At 45.3% G+C, this 18,465-nt stretch overlaps 6 protein-coding genes across 6 annotated transcripts; 3 read left to right on the top strand and 3 right to left on the bottom strand.

Annotated features, from left to right (window-relative positions):
* Window positions 1–988: 988 nt before the first annotated feature.
* LY89DRAFT_337887 (uncharacterized protein) lies at window positions 989–2,054 on the bottom strand. Its single transcript, XM_018206837.1, has one exon. The coding sequence runs from the start codon at window positions 1,921–1,923 to the stop codon at window positions 1,066–1,068; it is 858 nt and encodes a 285-aa protein (XP_018062559.1). The 5' UTR covers window positions 1,924–2,054; the 3' UTR covers window positions 989–1,065.
* A 5,982-nt stretch (window positions 2,055–8,036) lies between these two features.
* On the top strand, window positions 8,037–8,563 carry LY89DRAFT_764996 (uncharacterized protein; the record flags this gene model as incomplete). The annotated part of the gene is made up of 3 exons (XM_018221653.1): window positions 8,037–8,230; window positions 8,288–8,364; window positions 8,428–8,563. The coding sequence occupies exons 1-3, from the start codon at window positions 8,042–8,044 to the stop codon at window positions 8,561–8,563; spliced, it is 402 nt and encodes a 133-aa protein (XP_018062558.1). The 5' UTR covers window positions 8,037–8,041.
* Window positions 8,564–9,600: 1,037 nt separating this feature from the next.
* Window positions 9,601–10,263, bottom strand: LY89DRAFT_677093 (uncharacterized protein; the record flags this gene model as incomplete). Its single annotated transcript, XM_018213656.1, has 1 exon — window positions 9,601–10,263. One exon carries the CDS (start codon window positions 10,261–10,263, stop codon window positions 9,601–9,603), a length of 663 nt encoding a protein of 220 aa, XP_018062557.1.
* Window positions 10,264–10,322: 59 nt separating this feature from the next.
* Window positions 10,323–13,643, bottom strand: LY89DRAFT_764994 (uncharacterized protein; the record flags this gene model as incomplete). The annotated part of the gene is made up of 2 exons (XM_018221652.1): window positions 10,323–11,545; window positions 12,325–13,643. 2 exons carry the CDS (start codon window positions 13,641–13,643, stop codon window positions 10,462–10,464), a joined length of 2,403 nt encoding a protein of 800 aa, XP_018062556.1. The 3' UTR covers window positions 10,323–10,461.
* Window positions 13,644–14,086: 443 nt separating this feature from the next.
* LY89DRAFT_677091 (uncharacterized protein) lies at window positions 14,087–16,078 on the top strand (the record flags this gene model as incomplete). The annotated part of the gene is made up of 2 exons (XM_018213655.1): window positions 14,087–14,586; window positions 14,635–16,078. 2 exons carry the CDS (start codon window positions 14,087–14,089, stop codon window positions 16,076–16,078), a joined length of 1,944 nt encoding a protein of 647 aa, XP_018062555.1.
* Window positions 16,079–16,250: 172 nt separating this feature from the next.
* LY89DRAFT_337845 (uncharacterized protein) lies at window positions 16,251–18,406 on the top strand. Its single transcript, XM_018206836.1, has 4 exons — window positions 16,251–16,964; window positions 17,020–17,830; window positions 17,884–18,245; window positions 18,297–18,406. The coding sequence occupies exons 1-4, from the start codon at window positions 16,422–16,424 to the stop codon at window positions 18,345–18,347; spliced, it is 1,767 nt and encodes a 588-aa protein (XP_018062554.1). The 5' UTR covers window positions 16,251–16,421; the 3' UTR covers window positions 18,348–18,406.
* The last annotated feature ends 59 nt before the right edge of the window (window positions 18,407–18,465 follow it).

The following is an 18,465-nucleotide window of genomic DNA, read 5'->3' as shown; positions in this document are numbered from 1 at the left end:
TGAAGAGCCCGTCTCTTCCCGTTGATTTTGTGTCAAAGCTATTGCTGTTGACTGGCAAGCAATGGGAAAATATACACCAGTATATCTTCTCTTCCCGCTCCCAATATCCATCTCATTGTCAACTAAAATCCCATTGCCAACTCAACCCCCATCTATTCCCACACAATTTTTTCTCACATAAAATCCTGCCCAGAAAAAGACATCCTGACAACCCGGTATATTCCACGTCGCCGGGAACCATCTTCGACGCCTTCCTTGTATCGGCGGAAGACTTGTGGTCGGTGGTCAGGAGATTAATATGTGGATGTGGTCTATATAGAGGGAGGGAGGGGAGGGGTTTATATACTTAAAAAGAAGAGGATGGATGTGTTTTCGAAAGAGGGGCTGAGGGATAGATTCACTTTCTGGGGGAGGGGGCTTTTTTTGTGAAGGGGTTCTTGAGCAGATTCACCTTTTTCGGTCTCGATTCTCGATTCCCGATTAGATGCAGTTTACTTCGTAGATTTTTGGTCGGACTGAGGTTCTTGGGTTTTGCGGTCGCAGGTTGGATTCACTTTCCCCTCCTCTTTTCTCATGTCTCTCACCTTGACCGGCTCGAGTATATAAACACCCAGCTATCTCCTATTCATGAACTGGAAATGATGAAACGTGGCAGGAATGATCGACATGGGGGAGGGGAGGTTCCCTTGGATCATGTCGACCAGCGAACTACAGACCAGGCTGACGATTTCTTTCTCGCGCTGGGCTGATGTGTTCCTTGACTGGAATCTCGACACTTCACAACTCACTAACCCACATGACCATGCGCCGCCTTTGCTCAAGCGGCTCAGGCCTAGCTCAACTTCGGCTTATGTCTACTTAGTTCTACTCACCCATCTCACCAGACATTATCAATTTTTATCGGGGCCTTGAAAGGCCCCCTTTCTCAGCCAGGGAACCCAAATCTATTCCCGCTGCGCTTTCACAACTCGTGTCAGCCAGAACAAATTTATATGCTAAAATCAGCTGAAGGAGCCTCTCATGACTTCTCATTGTTAATCATAGCCTAATGGCTGCCATAGATAATCAAACTTGAGTCAAGGAATAGCGATCAAGATCCAAGTGCAAAAATATCAAGTGTGACCTCTCCTCCCAGTTATCACATAAATAAAATTCCTTCCGATCCCATTGTCCCCTATATCTGGCATCGAAGTCTTCCCATGCATTCTCATGCTGCATCGTCTTCTCCCTGTACTCAGAGATATATGTTTTGTCTTTTGCCTCTCGAATCCATCCCTCTACAATGTCATACAATATCCCAATCGTCACCCCCCCTGGACAATCCACAACGAAATGTGTTCTGTTTCTTCGTCGAGGCTCATCGCTTTTGAAACCGGTAATCTTCCAAAATTCGAGCTGCCGGTGCGGTGGCTGGGTAACTAGCATTTCCCTCCAAAAATGAGTGTTTCGTTGCCAGGCTGAAGGATTTCGCTTCCAAGGGAGGATGGTCGTGGATGTTGCAGTGCTCCATGTACCACATTTGTTCGGACTGCAGCTGCACATGCCTGGTCTTGGCAACTGGCTTTTGTGTAGCAACCAGAAAGGAAATGCTGATTTGAGGAGGTCGTTCGTCGTGGGAGTTGTGAAGAGAGAGGAATCAGGCCGAAGAAAGAGGGAGACTTGGAGATCGAAGGATGGGTTGGAGATGACGCCATACCATGTTCTACAGACTCTTTTTACGGACAGAATAAGGGTGGATGGTGGGAGGTAGGAGAATATGAGGGTTAAGAGTTCGGATGTTGAGAGAACTTCTTCATTGGCTGGGGTCGGTGTTTTGAGCAACCCATGATCGGGCATCGACTGTTCTTGAAGAGGTGCTCTTTTGGGAAGTAGATCTAGCTTCTTTGGACTGCTACGCTTTAATCTCCATAGTTTCGATAGCATATTTGGGATAGCAGTTCGAAGGGGTGGAATCGAGTTGGAGGTGGTTGCCTAACCTGCAGTCTCGCTAAATTCCTAGCGGTGAAGGAGGGATCATGTGAAAGATAAATAAACGTGATGATATTTAAAATGAAAGCTCAAAACTTCAGAGGGGACTATCCTTTTTACCCCGAAACCTTGGTATGGGGACACGACAAAACTACTCAAATTTAGGCAAGTGGGTTCTTAGCACGTGACCTTAAGAAAAAGTATCGATGAAACTTATCTCACATAGTCAGACGCTCCTTCGAGAGTGGGATCCTGAGATAAAATGAAGCTCTATTGTAGCGTAACGTGACTTTTAGCCACGTTTTTGGCTGATCAGCCAATTGGAAAGGGCGTGTCCGCCTGCCCTATTCCAGATTTCTATACAATTACCTAGTATATAGTAAGACTTTTTAAGAAGCCCCCTCCAATTCGGGGCCCTTGCAATGTCACCTGTAGTAAACCTGCCACCGATCATCTCCCATTTTGTTAATCCAGCCGATAGGACTATCCCTCCCTGAGCTGCGTAAAGCAAGCCCACCGTAAAAGTACCTTTAGCCCTTACTTTTTACTAGCAAAATAATAATAAAGAAAAAGAAACACTCAGGTAAAGTATAGGACTAAGAGATCGAAAGCAAAGGGAAGTAAATTGAGTGCTACCAAAATCCACATTATATAATATTGCCCGTAGACATTGAAAAGACATCATGGAAAAATAAGGCCAAGCCCCTTAACTTACAAGTATCACGTGCATATGAGCAAACGTAAATCCAAAAATGGTTTTAGTGGAATCCTAGCCGGAGCCAAGAGAAGGATCCCTACAAACAAGACGAGGATAGTATAACCGGGACTCAAGGGAGCCAAAACAAGCCCCTACTCAAACGAAAACGATTCTTTAATGGATGAATACTCAGGAATGCTCACCCTCGGCTTAAGCTTGCTCACCCATAGCTCAGGCTAAAGCAGCAACAGCTCGGGTCTAAAGACGGAAATGGAAAATTCTTATGCCGAGATTCCGATATCGAACTAGCTGTTCTACTTTGCTAAGTTTTCATTTCGCGAGGAATTGTTGTTCAGAAATCGTTCACTGTTAATGTGATTTCTGTTGTTAAGCTTCTCTAGTTGAAGCTCAATTTTGTATAGGACAACGTGTTGTTTATGGTCTATCATAAACTAGTAAATTCACCGGTCAGCGAAAAGAGGTGGACGTGTCTCCGAGCCTGAAGGCGGCGTGGTGGACCGGAGGTGTCTGGCTATGGTATGTAAAGTTAGAAAGAGAGAAGGGATAGTAGGTTTATATATTCTATGAGAAGTATACGGTGCTAAAGATTGTGTTTTGAGGTTGGGATCCACTATTATTCGATTTTCTCAAGGTAAAAGATAGATGAGTTGATCAGATTCACTTCTCGATTAGAGCCAGTTTCAAAACTCAATCTTAACCGCGTTCACTTCCTCCTCTCCTCCGTTTATTTTTCCCACCCTGCTGTACTACATAACTACTCATTCATCCACTAACTATCCATGGACTATTGAAAAAATTGCTTTGGGAAGTTCAATCTAGGAATTTCCCCTTGGAACACAATTAGCTAGGCAAATCAAAGACTTTGCTCACGAGTACCGCTACGTAACATAGTTTACTTAGTATGCACTTATTTTTCTTTTTGACAAACATTTCTGAGTTGTAGTTGTCAATTAATGTATTATTGCCAAGTTTATCTTAATTATCAACTTTTTAATTCTGAATATATAGATCTAGCCTGGATGCTAAGAGGGAGAGTAAACACGTTTCTCTGGAAGTCTGTTGTAACCAGGTACCTTCAATGTTCAGCGAAACATGGTGGACCCGGAATCTTTCTGTGCTTGTTGCTGGATTGTCTTTTGGATGTGGTTTAGAGGCGATAGGAGCGGGGTTTATATAATCCACAAAAAATACACTATGCCTGAGATTGCCTGAATTGTGGCCGCGATTCTAAATTAAATTTTCTAGAGAGGCTGGGTAGTAGGGAATAATAGCATAGTGAATACAATCTGCAAGTCAAAGAAGCAGGAAACACAAATGTACCTCACGACCAAGAATTTCAAGAAGGCGGATGGGGCGGCCGCTCCAAATCTCAAACCTCAAACATGCCGCCGCATCGCAGATCAAGTGGAGAAGGTTTGGGACGGAGGAGAGGTGGGCGTGAGCTGAGCCAGTTATGAGTGCCATTTATTTCAAAAAGACTGCAACATTCAGTTCTATGTAAAGGACGATTGACGTCTCAAAGTCCTGTTACTATCAATTACTTTATTGTTGTCAACTAAAGCTTGATTGTTGATATTTTATACTCCAAAGTTATACCTAGATCTTCCTTGGACGGACAACGAGAGACCGACAGACTTTCCATAGCTAGCTCTCTCAATGATGTACGGAAATGGGAGATGAAAATTACCTTCGTTGATATCAGCAATAATGACGTACATTCTGCTCGTCTGGAACATTTTTAAGATTTCCCATCACTTGATGTCTCACGTAGTGGGAAGTGGTTCAGGTACTTTGTTCAGAAGTCCGCTGTGTTAGAGCTTTCGTTGTGTAGTATACATTCACTCTTGAATACTGTTTACACGAAAAGTCGACGAGATAGTGAATGAACATCAAAGATCTGTGAAAAATAAAGACCTCTTCCTGAGTCCACAACCAAGAAGTACAAAAGCGGCAGAGTGGCCGCTCCAAATATAAACCCGTAAACTTACAGCGTTGACGGTGACATCTATGAGAACGAGGTAGAAGGCCATGGGCCGATGATGCGCAAGTACGCTTTTGAGTTCAACGACAACTTTATGTGGTGTTTTGCTCAGATATGTGGGAGGTGGTGAGTATTTTGTTGTCAATTATTAGCTTGTTGTCAATTTTTTCTAGTCTCAAGTCAATGCTATTTGCACAGCTCACCAAGCTTTGCAAAAAGATCTTAAACCTCGAAGTTGTATAGTTTGTCTTGACTCTAGAGCTTCTCTTTGGCCTAATGTCGGTCAAGAGTGCTAACTAAGGTTTGTGTACACAATGTGAAGGCAGAGACAAGAATATTTTAACTTAGTAGGAAACATATCAGGCTCAACATTCAAGGAGTGAAAGGCTTGCCAATGTGATTTACAAGTGAATGAACCGGAAAGAGCGGCCGTTCCAGTGAAACAGAAGAACTTTTTTCTTACCCTGTAATCAAGATGTATATAAAGGCGGGTAGAGCGGCCGCTTTTTACCTTCCGGTTACAAAGACACCGTACCGAGAAAGTAAGATTAGGTCTGGGAGGATTAATGCCGTGCTCTAGAGAGTCTTTGATAAGGTCAACCTTATTACCTTCTCGTTGATGCCGTTTACTCAGGGATTTTCTTTTGCCAATTATTATTTTATGGTTAACTTTCTTCTGCCTATAACATACTTTCTTTACGCGAAAAATAATAGAAGATAATACTTTATTTAACAGAGAGGAAATTGTTATTCACAGAATTCTCTTAGCTTAATACTTTGGTAACTAGAAACAAAAGAGATTGCACCTCGAAGATATTCAAAGTTTCTCGTCCTTCGTTTATGGCCTTTTGGTTCGCGCTTGCAAATATGATGTGAAAATGGGAAAATATAAGTTTATATACCATGCAGAAGCTACATAGTGCTCGGAGTCGCAGAGAAGTGACTATCCATATAATTTACAATCAAATAAAGCTTAAAGAGATGTGGAACAGAACTGCATGCCTTCACTCAGTACACGAAGCCGTGAATGAGTAAATGTGAATACAACTTACAAGTGAATAAAGCCCAGAAGGATGTGAGACAAGATTGCCTAGCCTCACTCAGCAACCAAGAAGTATAAGCAGACGGACAGAGCGGCCGCTCCAAATCTCAAACATGCTGCAAGAGAAGAATCAAGTGCGACGAACATTTGGGACGGGGACGAGAAGAATAATACTGTGGCTAGGAAGGCTAAGGGATACTGTTCAAATGCTTTCTTGAACTATAGACAAGTGCTTCAAATCAATACTCTTTCCATAGGTCATAAGTGAGTATAGCATTGTCAATTACTTTGCTGTTGTCAATAGACTACTGCACCCGGTTGTAAATTTGTCAGGACTGAGATTGGGAATCAAATGTTTCCCATTTAAGAAGCTTGCCCGGCTCAGCTTCGACTCCAGGAAGGATACAGAGTCCTTGTGACGGAATTAGAGATAAAGTTTGGGGTGAGGTATTTATATAGTCACAGTGGAGTAGAGATTTCTGGTGGATTTTGACAGTAAATAGTGAATTAGTTGCGAAATCTGAAGGTGAATTTGAAGGGAAGGTGATGCGGGGTATAAATAATCCTTTATTGCATTCTTGGAACTTGGCAAAGTCAAAAGTACTTCGCAGAGATACAGAGTAAGATCATAAATGCCGGACGAACGTTCTCTTGGAAACTAGTGTGCGCTGCTTTAGTTGGAGAGTCGTTTTAATTCTTTGAATGCTTACATCGTTGCTGCCAAGCAACCTATAATTGTTAAGCAGCTTTTCTTATCCCAAACAACTGACCAAAATTTCAATATGCGCGCCTCCTTTCTCCAAAATTGCCTCTTACCACGCACAACAACTTGATTACACACAACACAGCCCTTCAGATTCGAACTCTTCCAGGGAGAAGAGAGACGTTTATATAGTCTACATGAAACTTGGGAATGGCGGGTGAACAGGTGAATCGTTTGGATGACTGTGGTATCCACTTGAAGATTCACTTTCCAGCGCTGACTGCTTTTCGCACTAAGACGTCTGTCCAAGGATCAAGCGATATTTAGGTATAAAGCGTTCTTCCAAGCCAGGACATTCTTGTTTATCAACTTGCTGGTCGTTCGGCCAAGGGCAATACAGTGGCATCTTCTCCCGGTCGAGGATGTTCCGAAAGTTGGGAGCAAACATATCACGAGGTGGTGGGCACATCCGTGTAAAATGTTTTGCTTTGGCGGGCTGCTCTTGATTGTGAGTTCTATTTGATTTCTGAAAGATGATAGTGGTCAAGAATTTGACAATGGTAGTTTAATTATTGACAACAACAACGGTATTTTCACTCTTAGTCTCATTTACTTTTCCAAACTTCTTTTCCATTTACATCAAATGTCTTAGGACGCTATCTGTCATATTCTTGTATAAAGCATTCTCATTATGTTAGCCTTCTGCCGTAACTTAGATAAACATTGAATTGATCCAGCTGAGTTCTGAGTTCTAGTTGTGGTCTTGGGGAACTCACACAGGAAGCACCAAAAGCAATTGGCTTAAAATTCCGTGCTTATGAGACTCCCAGATTAGGAGTCTTCGAGAAGACCCACAATGAAAAAAAAATGCGAATTATCTGAGCACACACAATGTAGCAGCCAGCAGCACTCGAAGTCGTTCCCAATTGGTGCCGCTGATGTGCTGTTGGCTAGACTCGGATAGCAGTGCGAAGCTCGCACTATGTCGCCTCCTTATTCGCCTCGCATTACGGTGCTGACATTTCCTAGCTTCCTTAGACTGGACCATTACGGACATTTTCGCCTGGAACCTCTATTTATCTAGTAAGTCAGAACTTTAATAAGTCGCCGTCTCTCCTCGTCTCGTTACTTGTGCTTGTAAGAGGGTGAATTCTCATTCAGGAACACGTGCTACTCCTCACTTGAATCTCTATACCTGCCACTGAAACGTACCAAGGGTGCCGCAGGATTCCTGATCGTCATAATCTATCACTAAATCAGAGAACCCTTTGCATACCTCCATCGTACCCTTACCAGTTCTATGTCAATGCTTACTCTCTACGCCTCTCCAGAACCTTCAAACCTTATTATCATGCCTGTTTGGCGTGTTCGCTGAGTGATTTAATCGCCGTCATGTTCGCTATGCTTAGCTAGATCAAGCAAACAGATCGGCATGGAAATTAACTACTGCACAATCACGTAGAATAAGCATGTATCTCACATAATATATGTTTCAAGGACAATATTACTTTCTTAGCATACACTCAGCGTGAGGTCTATAAAGTCGCAGCTCTCAATACTATTCTTCTCATATTTCTTGCATTATTTCCATTCAAATAATCTTCTAAACAATACTTGCTACACATCACAATGCGTCTTACTTTCCTGATCTTCGGTTTAGGAGCCATCGCGGCCATAGAACCACACATGAAACGTCTCCCAATAGCGTTGACCAGCCCCTCTGCTGAGGACCAGTGGGAATGGAGTAAGATGGAGTTGATTCCACGCGGCTGCCCTGGCGGCGACGGGGCGACTTGTTGTCCTGAGGGCACATTTTCGGTAAGTTCTATCTTATGACTTCATTGACATGAGACATGTCAGTTAACATGTCTACAGTGCAGCGATGGTGAGCGGTGCATCTGCCAGGCATGTGGAATATGCTGCGGCGATCCCTGCGGTTCTGGTAATTGCTGGTAAGTTGAAGATGAGCGGACATGTCTACCAAGATCAGTACTGATTTATACGTATATAGCTAGGCGGCCTTTGGGGTATCAGGGCCACGATCTGGGTTCGGGATGCATAAACACCGTTCCAGTCCAGCCTGCTGTGCTGTTGCTGGCGCTTCTACATGGATATGATTTCCTGATATCAGTATCTGGGTTCGCTTGCTAGATGCGATGTTTGAGAAGCCTTAAGCTCTCCCTTCACTCTTTTCAAATCAACTCATTTGTGACCAACTGAAGTTCAATCATAGAATTTGACACAGACGTTGGGCACCTGCACGTGCCCAAAGTAAGATGATGCCGGTAGCATTCTCAGCTTTTCGAGCCTCGAGACTACGCTTGGCTTGTCTCTTCGCCCATCTCTTCTTGTTCATGTCACCCACGGCGCCGGCGCAACGCTTCGCGAGCATGCTACGCTTCTGAATGTCGGACTTGTCGATTAGCACTTTTGGGCGTTTCAAAGAGATTGGTCTCGAGGAAGCTGCACAAATGATTAAAGAAAGAAGATACAACACATGAGGGCGTAGTAAATATTGCTCAGGAGTGCTCGCTCAGTTTGGTCTAGCCACTCAGCTGAGCCGAAATGATCAGTCCGTGAGCAGAAAACGGTCAACTTACTAGCATTATACAGCATACAACAAAGAAATAATTCGTGAATGATGTCCAATGTTCTAGGCAAAACATAATTCAAGTGGACAGTAGAAAGCTTTCACTTGGACACGAAGATTAAGCGAGCGGATTGAAGTTGGATAGCCATGACCATTGAATTTTTTCAGGATTCTTGGGGGAGAAATAGATCGTGAGCTAGAGACGGTGGTAGTACACTTGCTGTAATATAAAGATCCATCACATTCATATTTGACAACGGGCCCAACTTGACATCCAAAGATCATTTGAAGTGGAGCGCATGTGTGGCGCGGTGCATACCTGTACATTCACTGGGCCCCAATTAACATTGCGAACGGCTTCGAAAGATTGTGTCATTTTGTCAGACAAGTTGCAAAACCAAGCTACGAAACCAAGCTCATAGTGCTGAGTAATTGATGACAAACTAAGGGTACAGATGGGCAATGAGCAATTCAAATAAACACAGAGATAATCATCGCAAGTTGTGCATTTATTCGTGGGTATCTTGGCGGGAACAAAACTCCAAAACATTCCCACAGCCTCTCATCCGTTCATCTCTTGGTTCCATCACTCATCACTTTATTTCTTCTTCTTCCTCTTCGCCTCGAACGCATCAACAAGTGATGGAACATCATCCTTGAACCTGTCACAAGGCTCCCACGTGCGATCTTCTTGTCGAGGATATCCCATCCATTGTATTAGATAATGCGGCTTGCCTTTGAATCTCCTCTTTCCAAGAATCTTCTCCGGTACATCGTTCCAAGCAGTAGTCTCGCCGACATCCTCGAAGCCATGCTCCTTCTTCTTCCAAGCATTGATGAGATCAGGAACATCTTCCAACAGATTTTGCTCCGGTTCCCATGTCCAGTCGTCTTGATCTGGATAGCATTGCCATCGGATTAGGTATTCAACACCTTCGGCTGAGTTTCTCTCCGCCATGACTTGTTTGGGCACGTAGCGATCTTCCTCTTCCACTTCATCCTTCTCCTCGTCATCGTCATCGTCGTTGTCATCTAGTGATGACTCCTGTTGAGAGGTGAAGCTATCAGAGAGTGTCTTTCCCAAGCGTGGATGTTGATGCGTGTTGGCATCGATAACCATACCCTTGTCATCGAGTTGCTCGCTTTCAGGCTGGAGCTGAAGCTGCAACTGAAGATCATCATCGTCAAGGTCCTGCAAGCTGCCAGATGATTGGTCGTCGTAGTCCATGGCTTTTATTTTGTCCGAAGATTCTCGATGCATGATGATATCGTGAGTGTCTTCCAAGGCGGTGATGTTTGACGCGCTTTTGTCGGGTGCTGGGAGAAATACTTGTGGTGCCGAGATATTTTCCCTAGTCAAGTCAGGCGCACTTTCCGCATCCAGAACTAAGGTTAAATCTTCGCTTGACAAATCGGGAAGGACCATCGGCTTGTAGGTTTTAGACTCGCCGATGTCTCCTCAAAGGGACCATGGCATGTCGTCCCAATCGTCGAGAGGATTCTTGAATTTTGCAATGGGACTCAAGGGCGCATCATCCCAATCATCAAAAGGATTGTTGAACTTTGCAATAGGGCTTGAGAGTGCGTCTGGTTGACCCCGAGGTTCGGCGGCTTGAGCGTGCGGAGAAAGATCGAGCAATTCGATGTGCTTTTTGACTTTCTTTGGGGTTTGTGTATTTGCTCTACCTGTGCTGTTGCCAGATATATCAACGGCCTCTTTGTGCGGTCGCGCTCTTCCAGGTTTTGTCGTGGTTGCTGTTCCGAGCCGGTATCTTTTGCCGGTATTCTCCTCCACCAGATCACTGTCTCGATCCCGCTTCTTCGAGATTGTCAACCGTGCCTTTACCACAGTGTATCCGTTGCAAGCTGCAATTCTCGGTTGAGGTCGTACAAGTCGTAGGTCGGGAAGTACGGTAGGAAGAGCAAATCCATCAGAGTATTTGTATCGCATCCACTCCCAAGACTCGAATGCTGTGAGCTGTAGCCAAGCGGGGTCATATAGATCCAGATAACTTGCACTAACCAACTCAGGCGCGACGTGATTAGGGTCGATCTGTCGCTGCTCTGCGGCGAATCGATCCATGCATTCTCTGATCACGTTAATTTTGTAGCTTAACCTGGTCGGGTCGTTTTTGCTGTCGAAGAACGCAACCTTTCGAAGGCTCTTGAACTTCGTGAGAAATGCTTTCACCCCTTGAGTCTTCACCCGGCCGGACAAGTCGAAGGTCAAGCGGCGCAAATGTAGTCGTGGGATCAATCCAAGTTCGCATCGACCAGGAAGAACCAGTATATCGTGCTCCAAGCTGATATAAACATGCTCGCTGTCCAACTCTTTTCGTTTGACCAGCTTCTCATATGGCTGATGCGCCTTTGTTCCCTTGAACCGCGGAAGCCAAGGCTTGTATATCTTCAGCAACACCTGTCGAGAGATATGGCAGACATGGAGCAACGGTGGAGGCGGAGTCTTGGAGCATAGCTTTCCATTTTTCCAGAAGACTTCGACGATGCGAGGTTGGATATCCGCGGCGGCAAGCTCGAAGATGCTTAATTGTAGTTCGGTAGGTAGATCATCGAATTGGGTAGGCAGTGTGATGAATTAGCAAAGCGATTATGCGCAATGTATCCAAGTTGCGGTCGGTTTGGTGCAGTGATGTTGGAGGAAGAATTTAAGTAAACAAACACGCGTGTTTTTTTATTTTCGGGTTGGACCCCTCAGGCGGCCGCTAGCCTACACCTTGCAACTTTAAAGTGTGATCAGTGTTTACACTAAGAGTTGACATATAAGATAATATTGTTGTAGAGCTTGTGGGATAATATAAAAAGTAAAAGTAGATTCTCCAAGATAAAGAGAATTCATTCCTTCTTCACGTGTAACACCACTTCATCCCTCAAGTCTTAGTTCTCGCCGGGACTGCGCCCGCTTTCACTATCCCACAAACTTTGAAATAATATTATTTTATATTCCGATTTTATTCCATTGTAATGTTTCTCGTTCTTTGAGCAGAATTTCCAGGTAAAAGGAGCTGTTTCTCTGTAGCAAGATTAAAGTTCTGGACAGATGCACATTGCCATCTTCCTTTCACGATACGATGAGAACTCTTGGAATGTTGACCAAAGCTTGTTCCTGCAATTAACTTCAGATTTATCTTCTACTTATTTACACAGAGCTATCCTCAGAACGTCACAATAGGCAGTAGAAAGTACACAATTCTAGTTTAACAGGCACGCAATTCAGCGGGTGAAGGTGTGATTCAACATGCATCGTATTATGTATAGTCAAGAACTCAGCCATCTATCCACCGTCTTAGCCAACGCCACGCACCTGTTGTCCACAAATATTGTATAATAATGCGCAGTATACACAACTACTGGTCCCAGTACAACACCTGTCGTCCACCAAGCGACATGAAACGAGAACGGATCATTCAATGCCTCCCCACTATTCCCATACTCCTTCCCGCTCACCATCAAATAAACAAAATCACGTAATGGATCCCTCCACAACTGGTAAATAGTCTCATGGAGTAGATATAACGCGAACGAGATCTTACCCAGATACTGGGCTGGACGAGTGTTGAGTGGTTGTTGCAGACACGGCAATTCCCCGATTGCGTAGACGAGCATGGCTGATCCGATAGATTTCCAGCACATGTGTGATATATCCCAATCGTTCGCCCAGTGTGCTGGCTGGAAGACGGAGAGAAATTGGTATCCTGGCGGCAAATGACCGTCCAGTCCAAGGCAAAGAAGGTAGTAGCCCATGACGAATGTGAATGCGGGCCCTATGTGCGAGAGAGTGAGGTACTTCCCCATTTCCAGGCCGCTGTACCAGTCCTTCTCTCGCCATAAGCTGAGACTTGGGGACGAGGTGAGAAGTGAGTGAGGCCTGTCTTCATACTCTCCCATCTCCATTTCAGTATTGAGATCTGAACTTGAGACCGAAGAAGTAGCTGCCCTCTCGGCTAGCCAAAGCCCCCAGATGAAGCCAAAAACATCCCAGTTGCCATACCAAAGGAAGAAAGTTGCGGTAATTGGGAGAATGTAGAATCTCGGCTTCTGCCGCCACGATGAGAGGCCGATGATGAGAAGGTAGACGACATTTGACCCTCGGAATTCCATTGGCATGGTCCACAGCTGACCATTTAGGCAGCCGCGATACACGAAAGCGATGATGTTGATAGAGTCGGCCATGAAGCTCATTACAACCTTGACGTGAGCCCACGGTGCGGTCCAGGGTTGGGGAAGGCGACCGAGAAACTCCTCATCAAATTTCCAGTGAAAAAGGTTGAAAAAGTAGAGAAACTGGGCGAGACTGGCTGTCACCAGAACCGGAAGATAGATGCGAAAAACCCGGCGCACGATGGCGGACGACATACGTTCCAAGAATTGGGGGCTACTCCTTGCTTTCAGGAGGCTGATAGAGATGGCATACCCAGAGATGACCATAAATAAGGTTACCATCCCATGGGCAGCAAAGAGAATTCGGAGAGGCGGCAGTTGAACCAGATGACGGTTTCCCTCGGGCGGTTCGGTCCAAAAAGAGATAAAGGGGTGCCAAACATCGCTCATGAAGAAGTGGTCAAAGGCTACAATAGCAGCTGCGATTCCGCGCAAGCCGTCCACCCATTTGAGGCGCCCCATATTCAACCAAATACCACTCCCTCCCCTATTCCGATTGATTCGTGTGAGAGGTTTACCGTAGAGGCTGCACGAACAATATAAATTTTAAGAGTGAGGCGAAGAAGTCTTGGCAACGGTCAATTCTGACATAAGAATCTATTTTAGGGGTATCACCTGACCTTAAACTTCAAAATGCCATCTTGATATACTTAAATTCCGTATTCTATTTTTTGTTTCAATGTTGGAGAATGGTAAGGATTTTCATCGCTGATTTTCACCAAAGAATGAGAGCTTCAAGTTTCCTAACACGTGCGACGACGCTCAAAGTCCGTCGGCTGACTCCAGCCGGAATATTCCACCAATGCTTCAATCTTAACTCTCTTCACAGCATCGTCACTAAAGTGCATGCGTCACAGTACCTCTCAGATCCTTCAACTCGTATCAGGATATGACGCTTCAGGAAAATGGCTGAAGCTATTGCAGCCCTTGGTGTCATAGCTTCCGTCGCCCAGTTGGCAGACTATGGTTTCAAACTTAGCATCAAGTTGTACAGCTTCAGCGAAACTGTCTACACAGCAGACAGATCGATCAAGTCAATTTCAAATGACGTTTCTCTCACATCCACAGTACTCAAAGAACTATGTCAGATTATCGAGTCCGATGACGCGCACGTGGTGTCCGAGAATGCAATCCTGGCCACCAAGCAGACAGTTGATGAATGTCTGAAGATCTTTGGAGATTTGGATGAAGCGTTGAACAAGAGCTTGTCGAATATGGGAAAGCTAGAGAAGGGAGAGTCAGAGAAACAGAAAAAAGTGAATCGAGGAACGATGACATTTGAGCGTTTGAAGTGGCCATTCAAACAATCAAAAATGGAGTTGCTGAGAAGCAATCTTGATAGATTGAAGGCTTCTTTGACGTTGATGCTACAAGTTCTAAGTTACGCTCGAGATGTGTCAAGTCGGTACGTAATGCGAGCATGAGATGATCGAGCCCTGCTAACACAGAACAGAAAACAGGCGCAGTCGTCGCTGGAGTATCAGAGGCAAATGATCGAGAGTCTTGCACGCTCGGAACGCGCTATGAAGCGCAAGTACTATGCCCTCCAACATGCGCTTGAAGAACAGAACCGTCACGAACCTGTCATTCCCGCGATCAACGCATCAGTAAACATTACAGGATCTCGGGATGTCAATGAAGAGCCTCCTGATTACAACTCGGCTCCAGTAAGATCTTCGAATCCCGTAGGAGAGCTCCTGCTGTGCTTCAAACTCCTACACAGTCTTCTCGAATCTTCGGTTCCTAGTGGTGGAGTTTCTAGCATGAAACATGAAATCGTGACGCAAGCTCAGATGGCGATCCAAGACCTAGGAGTCAACAAGATCCAAAAGCAATATGGCGCACAATCTCTCGACGTCAAAGTTGAAGCATTGAAGACTCTGCAGATGCGTTTGAAAAATCTGGTCAAAGTTGATCACTTGAATGGGTTTGTCAGCGAGGAGATCGTTGACCAGGAGGAGAATTTTGATGCTATGGGCAACAAAATTGTCTCCTCAAAGAAGGCCAAGAAGCTCACTTCCGCCGAATTGCGAAAGAAGAAGAAAGAGCGCATGTCTCGACGAAAGCGAGGTGACGAGGTCTTCTCAGACGAGGAAGACGAGAACGACGAGGCCGGACAACATGTTAAGTACACAATGAGGGAGCGTGTTTTAGAATCTGAGGATACTGTCCGAGGCACTCTTAAGCCTGTTGAATCAAGCGGCCTAGCTGGTGAACGACCCTCGGACCTTCGGGTGAGGACCAGTAGCCGCGAGAGGGAGAAACTACCACGTTATGACGATAGATATGAGGAGAGACGGACATCGCACTCTATCTATTCATCATCGGACTCTTTACCTCTGCTTAGTAACCATGAGAAGGAGAAACTACCAGCATATGACGAGGGAGGTGCTGCTTCACTTCCTCCAACTACACTGCATCCAAAAACGTCAGATATTATGCAAGCTCAGATGCATGAGACAGTGGCAATCATGCGTCAACATGTCGCCAAAGTCAGCGAGCGAGGAGAGCGTCTGGATTCATTGCAAGATCACACGGACAGTCTTCAAATGTCCGCTCAAGCTTTCCGCCGTGCCGCCAACCGTCAGAGACCAGGGCCATGGACGAGAGCATATAGGGGAGTCGCCCAAAGCATCGCTAGTGCGGGAACAGCAAGTTATAAGTCGATTCAGAATCTCTCAGAATCAATTTATGAGGCTGGCTCTGTGTTGTTTGCTGAGCCCGAGGAAGATGAAGCTGAGCAGTCAGACATTTATTTGCCAGCTGCTGTAGAGCTGAGCGAATCAGACGAAGAACTGGAAAAAGATGGCAAGATCATTGATGATCTACTATCTCAGTGGACGACATTGCCTGCTCGCGGCCGAGGTAGTCCAATAGGGGACAATGCCTCATCCTGACCTTTTCCTCCGCTCAAGAAAGAAACGCGGCCCATATCAAACCATTCATATTAGAGGCTCGTTCGTTCACATTCGAATTCCTACATTTTGCGAATGTCCAGCCTGTCTATTGTCATCTCCGGTCAGGTCATCTGTCTCCAGTGCTCCAGTGGCGGATTCCTTTGTCAGATCACGTGCTCGCAATATTTCCATTTTGGGCAAGTTTCCAATCTCGGAAGTGGGACAGCAGAGTCGTATGAACATCATGGCACATCAATAATGGCGCAGTTGAGGTTCAATTGGCCTCGGAACCAATCACAGTCCCAATAGTGGGTGGGAAATTGTCCGTCATTTGAGGCTTGTCATGCGGGCTTACCTCCACGGTAGCTCTAGAGAATCAGCTTCACTTGGTTTGAATCCTAAGGAAGGCGTTTACAATACTGGAACCGTTTACCTTGGCAACAAAGAACGTCATGGAGACGGACCAGTTTATCCCATGCTCGAGCAAGAATATATAAGTGTAGCCAAAGCTGCCTTTTGTGTCTGCATCAATCTAGTCCATTGCCCGTCTTCACTTTCCCACATTTTCATCACCCAAACGTTTTTCATAATGCACAACATACTTTCACTCACGGTTCTGTCCATATTCCTCAAAGTCGGTGCTTGCTACACGCTTCCAGATACTTTGCTAGGTGATCACGCCAGTCACCCTCGTAGCATTATCTCAACTCGCAGCAGCAGTAACTCGTCTGACTGCACCTTCGACTTTTTCGATCAGCAGATTGATCATTTCGGTCAATACAATGGCACTTTCAAACAGCGCTACAACATAATCACTGAATTCTTCAAGCCTGGCGGACCCATCTTTTTCTTCCAAGGAGAGGAAAGTACAGAACTGGACTGTGTCGTAAGTAGCCAAACACTGAACTATTATCGAACATTGAAGTTAACTTGTAGACAAGAATTCGACAGTGTATTCGAGCTGGGTAAAAGAGCTCAATGGTATTGCTGTCATCTTGGAGCACCGATACTTTGGCGAAAGCGCACCATTCGGCGTCACAGATCCTACAGATCCAGCCCAGCTTCCCAAATTCGACTATCTGACTCTCGACAATGTTATGGCCGACGGTGCATATTTCGTCGAATATCTCAAGAAGAATATTTCAGGAGCCGAAGATAGCAAAGCAATAGTTGCGAGTGGTTCATATGGTGGCTTTCTCGCCACTGTCTTCCGACAAAACCACCCCGAAGCATTCTATGGCGCGATTGCATCTGCGCCCCCAATTGAAGCTCTATCCAACAAGACGACAGACACTGATCGCTTTAATTGGGGAATCTGGTTGAACAACGTTTATCAAGACAAATCTTATAAAGCTTCGCAAAATATCAAGAACGCATTCGCTGCTCTCGCGGACCGATTCGCAACCAACAACACTGATGGACTAAGGGAAGAATTGAGCCTGTGTACACAGCCAACCTCCCTCTACGATCTTTCGTTGATTAATGCTATTATATCCAACATCTATTCAGATTCTGCGGAATTTAATTACCCCATTTCTCGACCAGGGAGAAGTTCAATAGCAGCACCACTTGAGAAAGTAATTGACTTCGCACTCACACAGAATGATCCTATTCAGATCCTTAACGAAACGCTCTCCATGTGGTATGGTCCTCCTCCAGGTCTCGATTTACCATGCATCGATTGGGCAAATCCAAGTTTTGCACTCGCGGCTGTTCCATTGATCCAGTCGCCCATATTTACTTACCTGACGTGTGAGTTGCATCGAATACCTTCCAAGATCATTCCCTCTAACTCGTGATCACAGGCAAATACTTCCCCCTATTTGGCGCCGGAGACATGCCCAATGGTACCATCTTCCCAGCTACAGATAGCGGTCAATTTGGAATTGAAGCCTGCGATACAGTCTACAATCTGTCTACGCCCTTAGCAGAAGAGCTTCGCACCAAGTATCGATATACTCCTGCCGATCTCCGTAACTCGACCAGAATCATCTGGTCATTGGGACAGTATGACCCGACGAGTGGCTTCTCGCCAACCCAGCCGGGCATCAATGCTCCGGTCTTGACTGCAGATAGAAATGTTTCGCGGATTCTGTATACGACCGGAATGGCACACAGGGAGGATCTTTTTGCTCCCGATCCGAGCGACAAGGAGACTGTTGTTGAGGTAGGTTGATCTTTGTTGATTGTTTTGAAGCCTGGCTGACAGCCATCTCAGGCAAGAAATATTGAACTTGAGTCTATTAAGGGTTGGTTAGGATTCGACTGAACTCGGAAGCCTCACAGCGAAGCGGCGAAAGTAACGATGATGTAGTCACTTTGTTCTCACGTGGCTTTGTACGATAGTTGTGTTTATTTCTCGAAGAGTATTTCAATCAATGTGGGTC

This window comes from Mollisia scopiformis (genome assembly GCF_001500285.1).
Source record: "Mollisia scopiformis unplaced genomic scaffold LY89scaffold_33, whole genome shotgun sequence".
Taxonomy (NCBI): Eukaryota; Fungi; Ascomycota; class Leotiomycetes; order Helotiales; family Mollisiaceae; genus Mollisia; species Mollisia scopiformis.
This window is presented reverse-complemented; position numbering and strand designations above follow the sequence as displayed.

What these genes read in the sequence shown, in the direction of transcription:
- LY89DRAFT_337887 (XM_018206837.1), bottom strand. Translation starts at nt 1,923, where the DNA reads ATGCTATCGAAACTATGGAGATTAAAGCGTAGCAGTCCAAAGAAGCTA.
- LY89DRAFT_337845 (XM_018206836.1), top strand. Translation starts at nt 16,422, where the DNA reads ATGCGGGCTTACCTCCACGGTAGCTCTAGAGAATCAGCTTCACTTGGT. An exon ending in GTACAGAACTGGACTGTGTC is followed by an intron (nt 16,965 to 17,019) that starts GTAAGTAGCCAA and finishes CTTGTAGACAAG; the next exon opens with AATTCGACAGTGTATTCGAG. An exon ending in ACAAGGAGACTGTTGTTGAG is followed by an intron (nt 18,246 to 18,296) that starts GTAGGTTGATCT and finishes CAGCCATCTCAG; the next exon opens with GCAAGAAATATTGAACTTGA.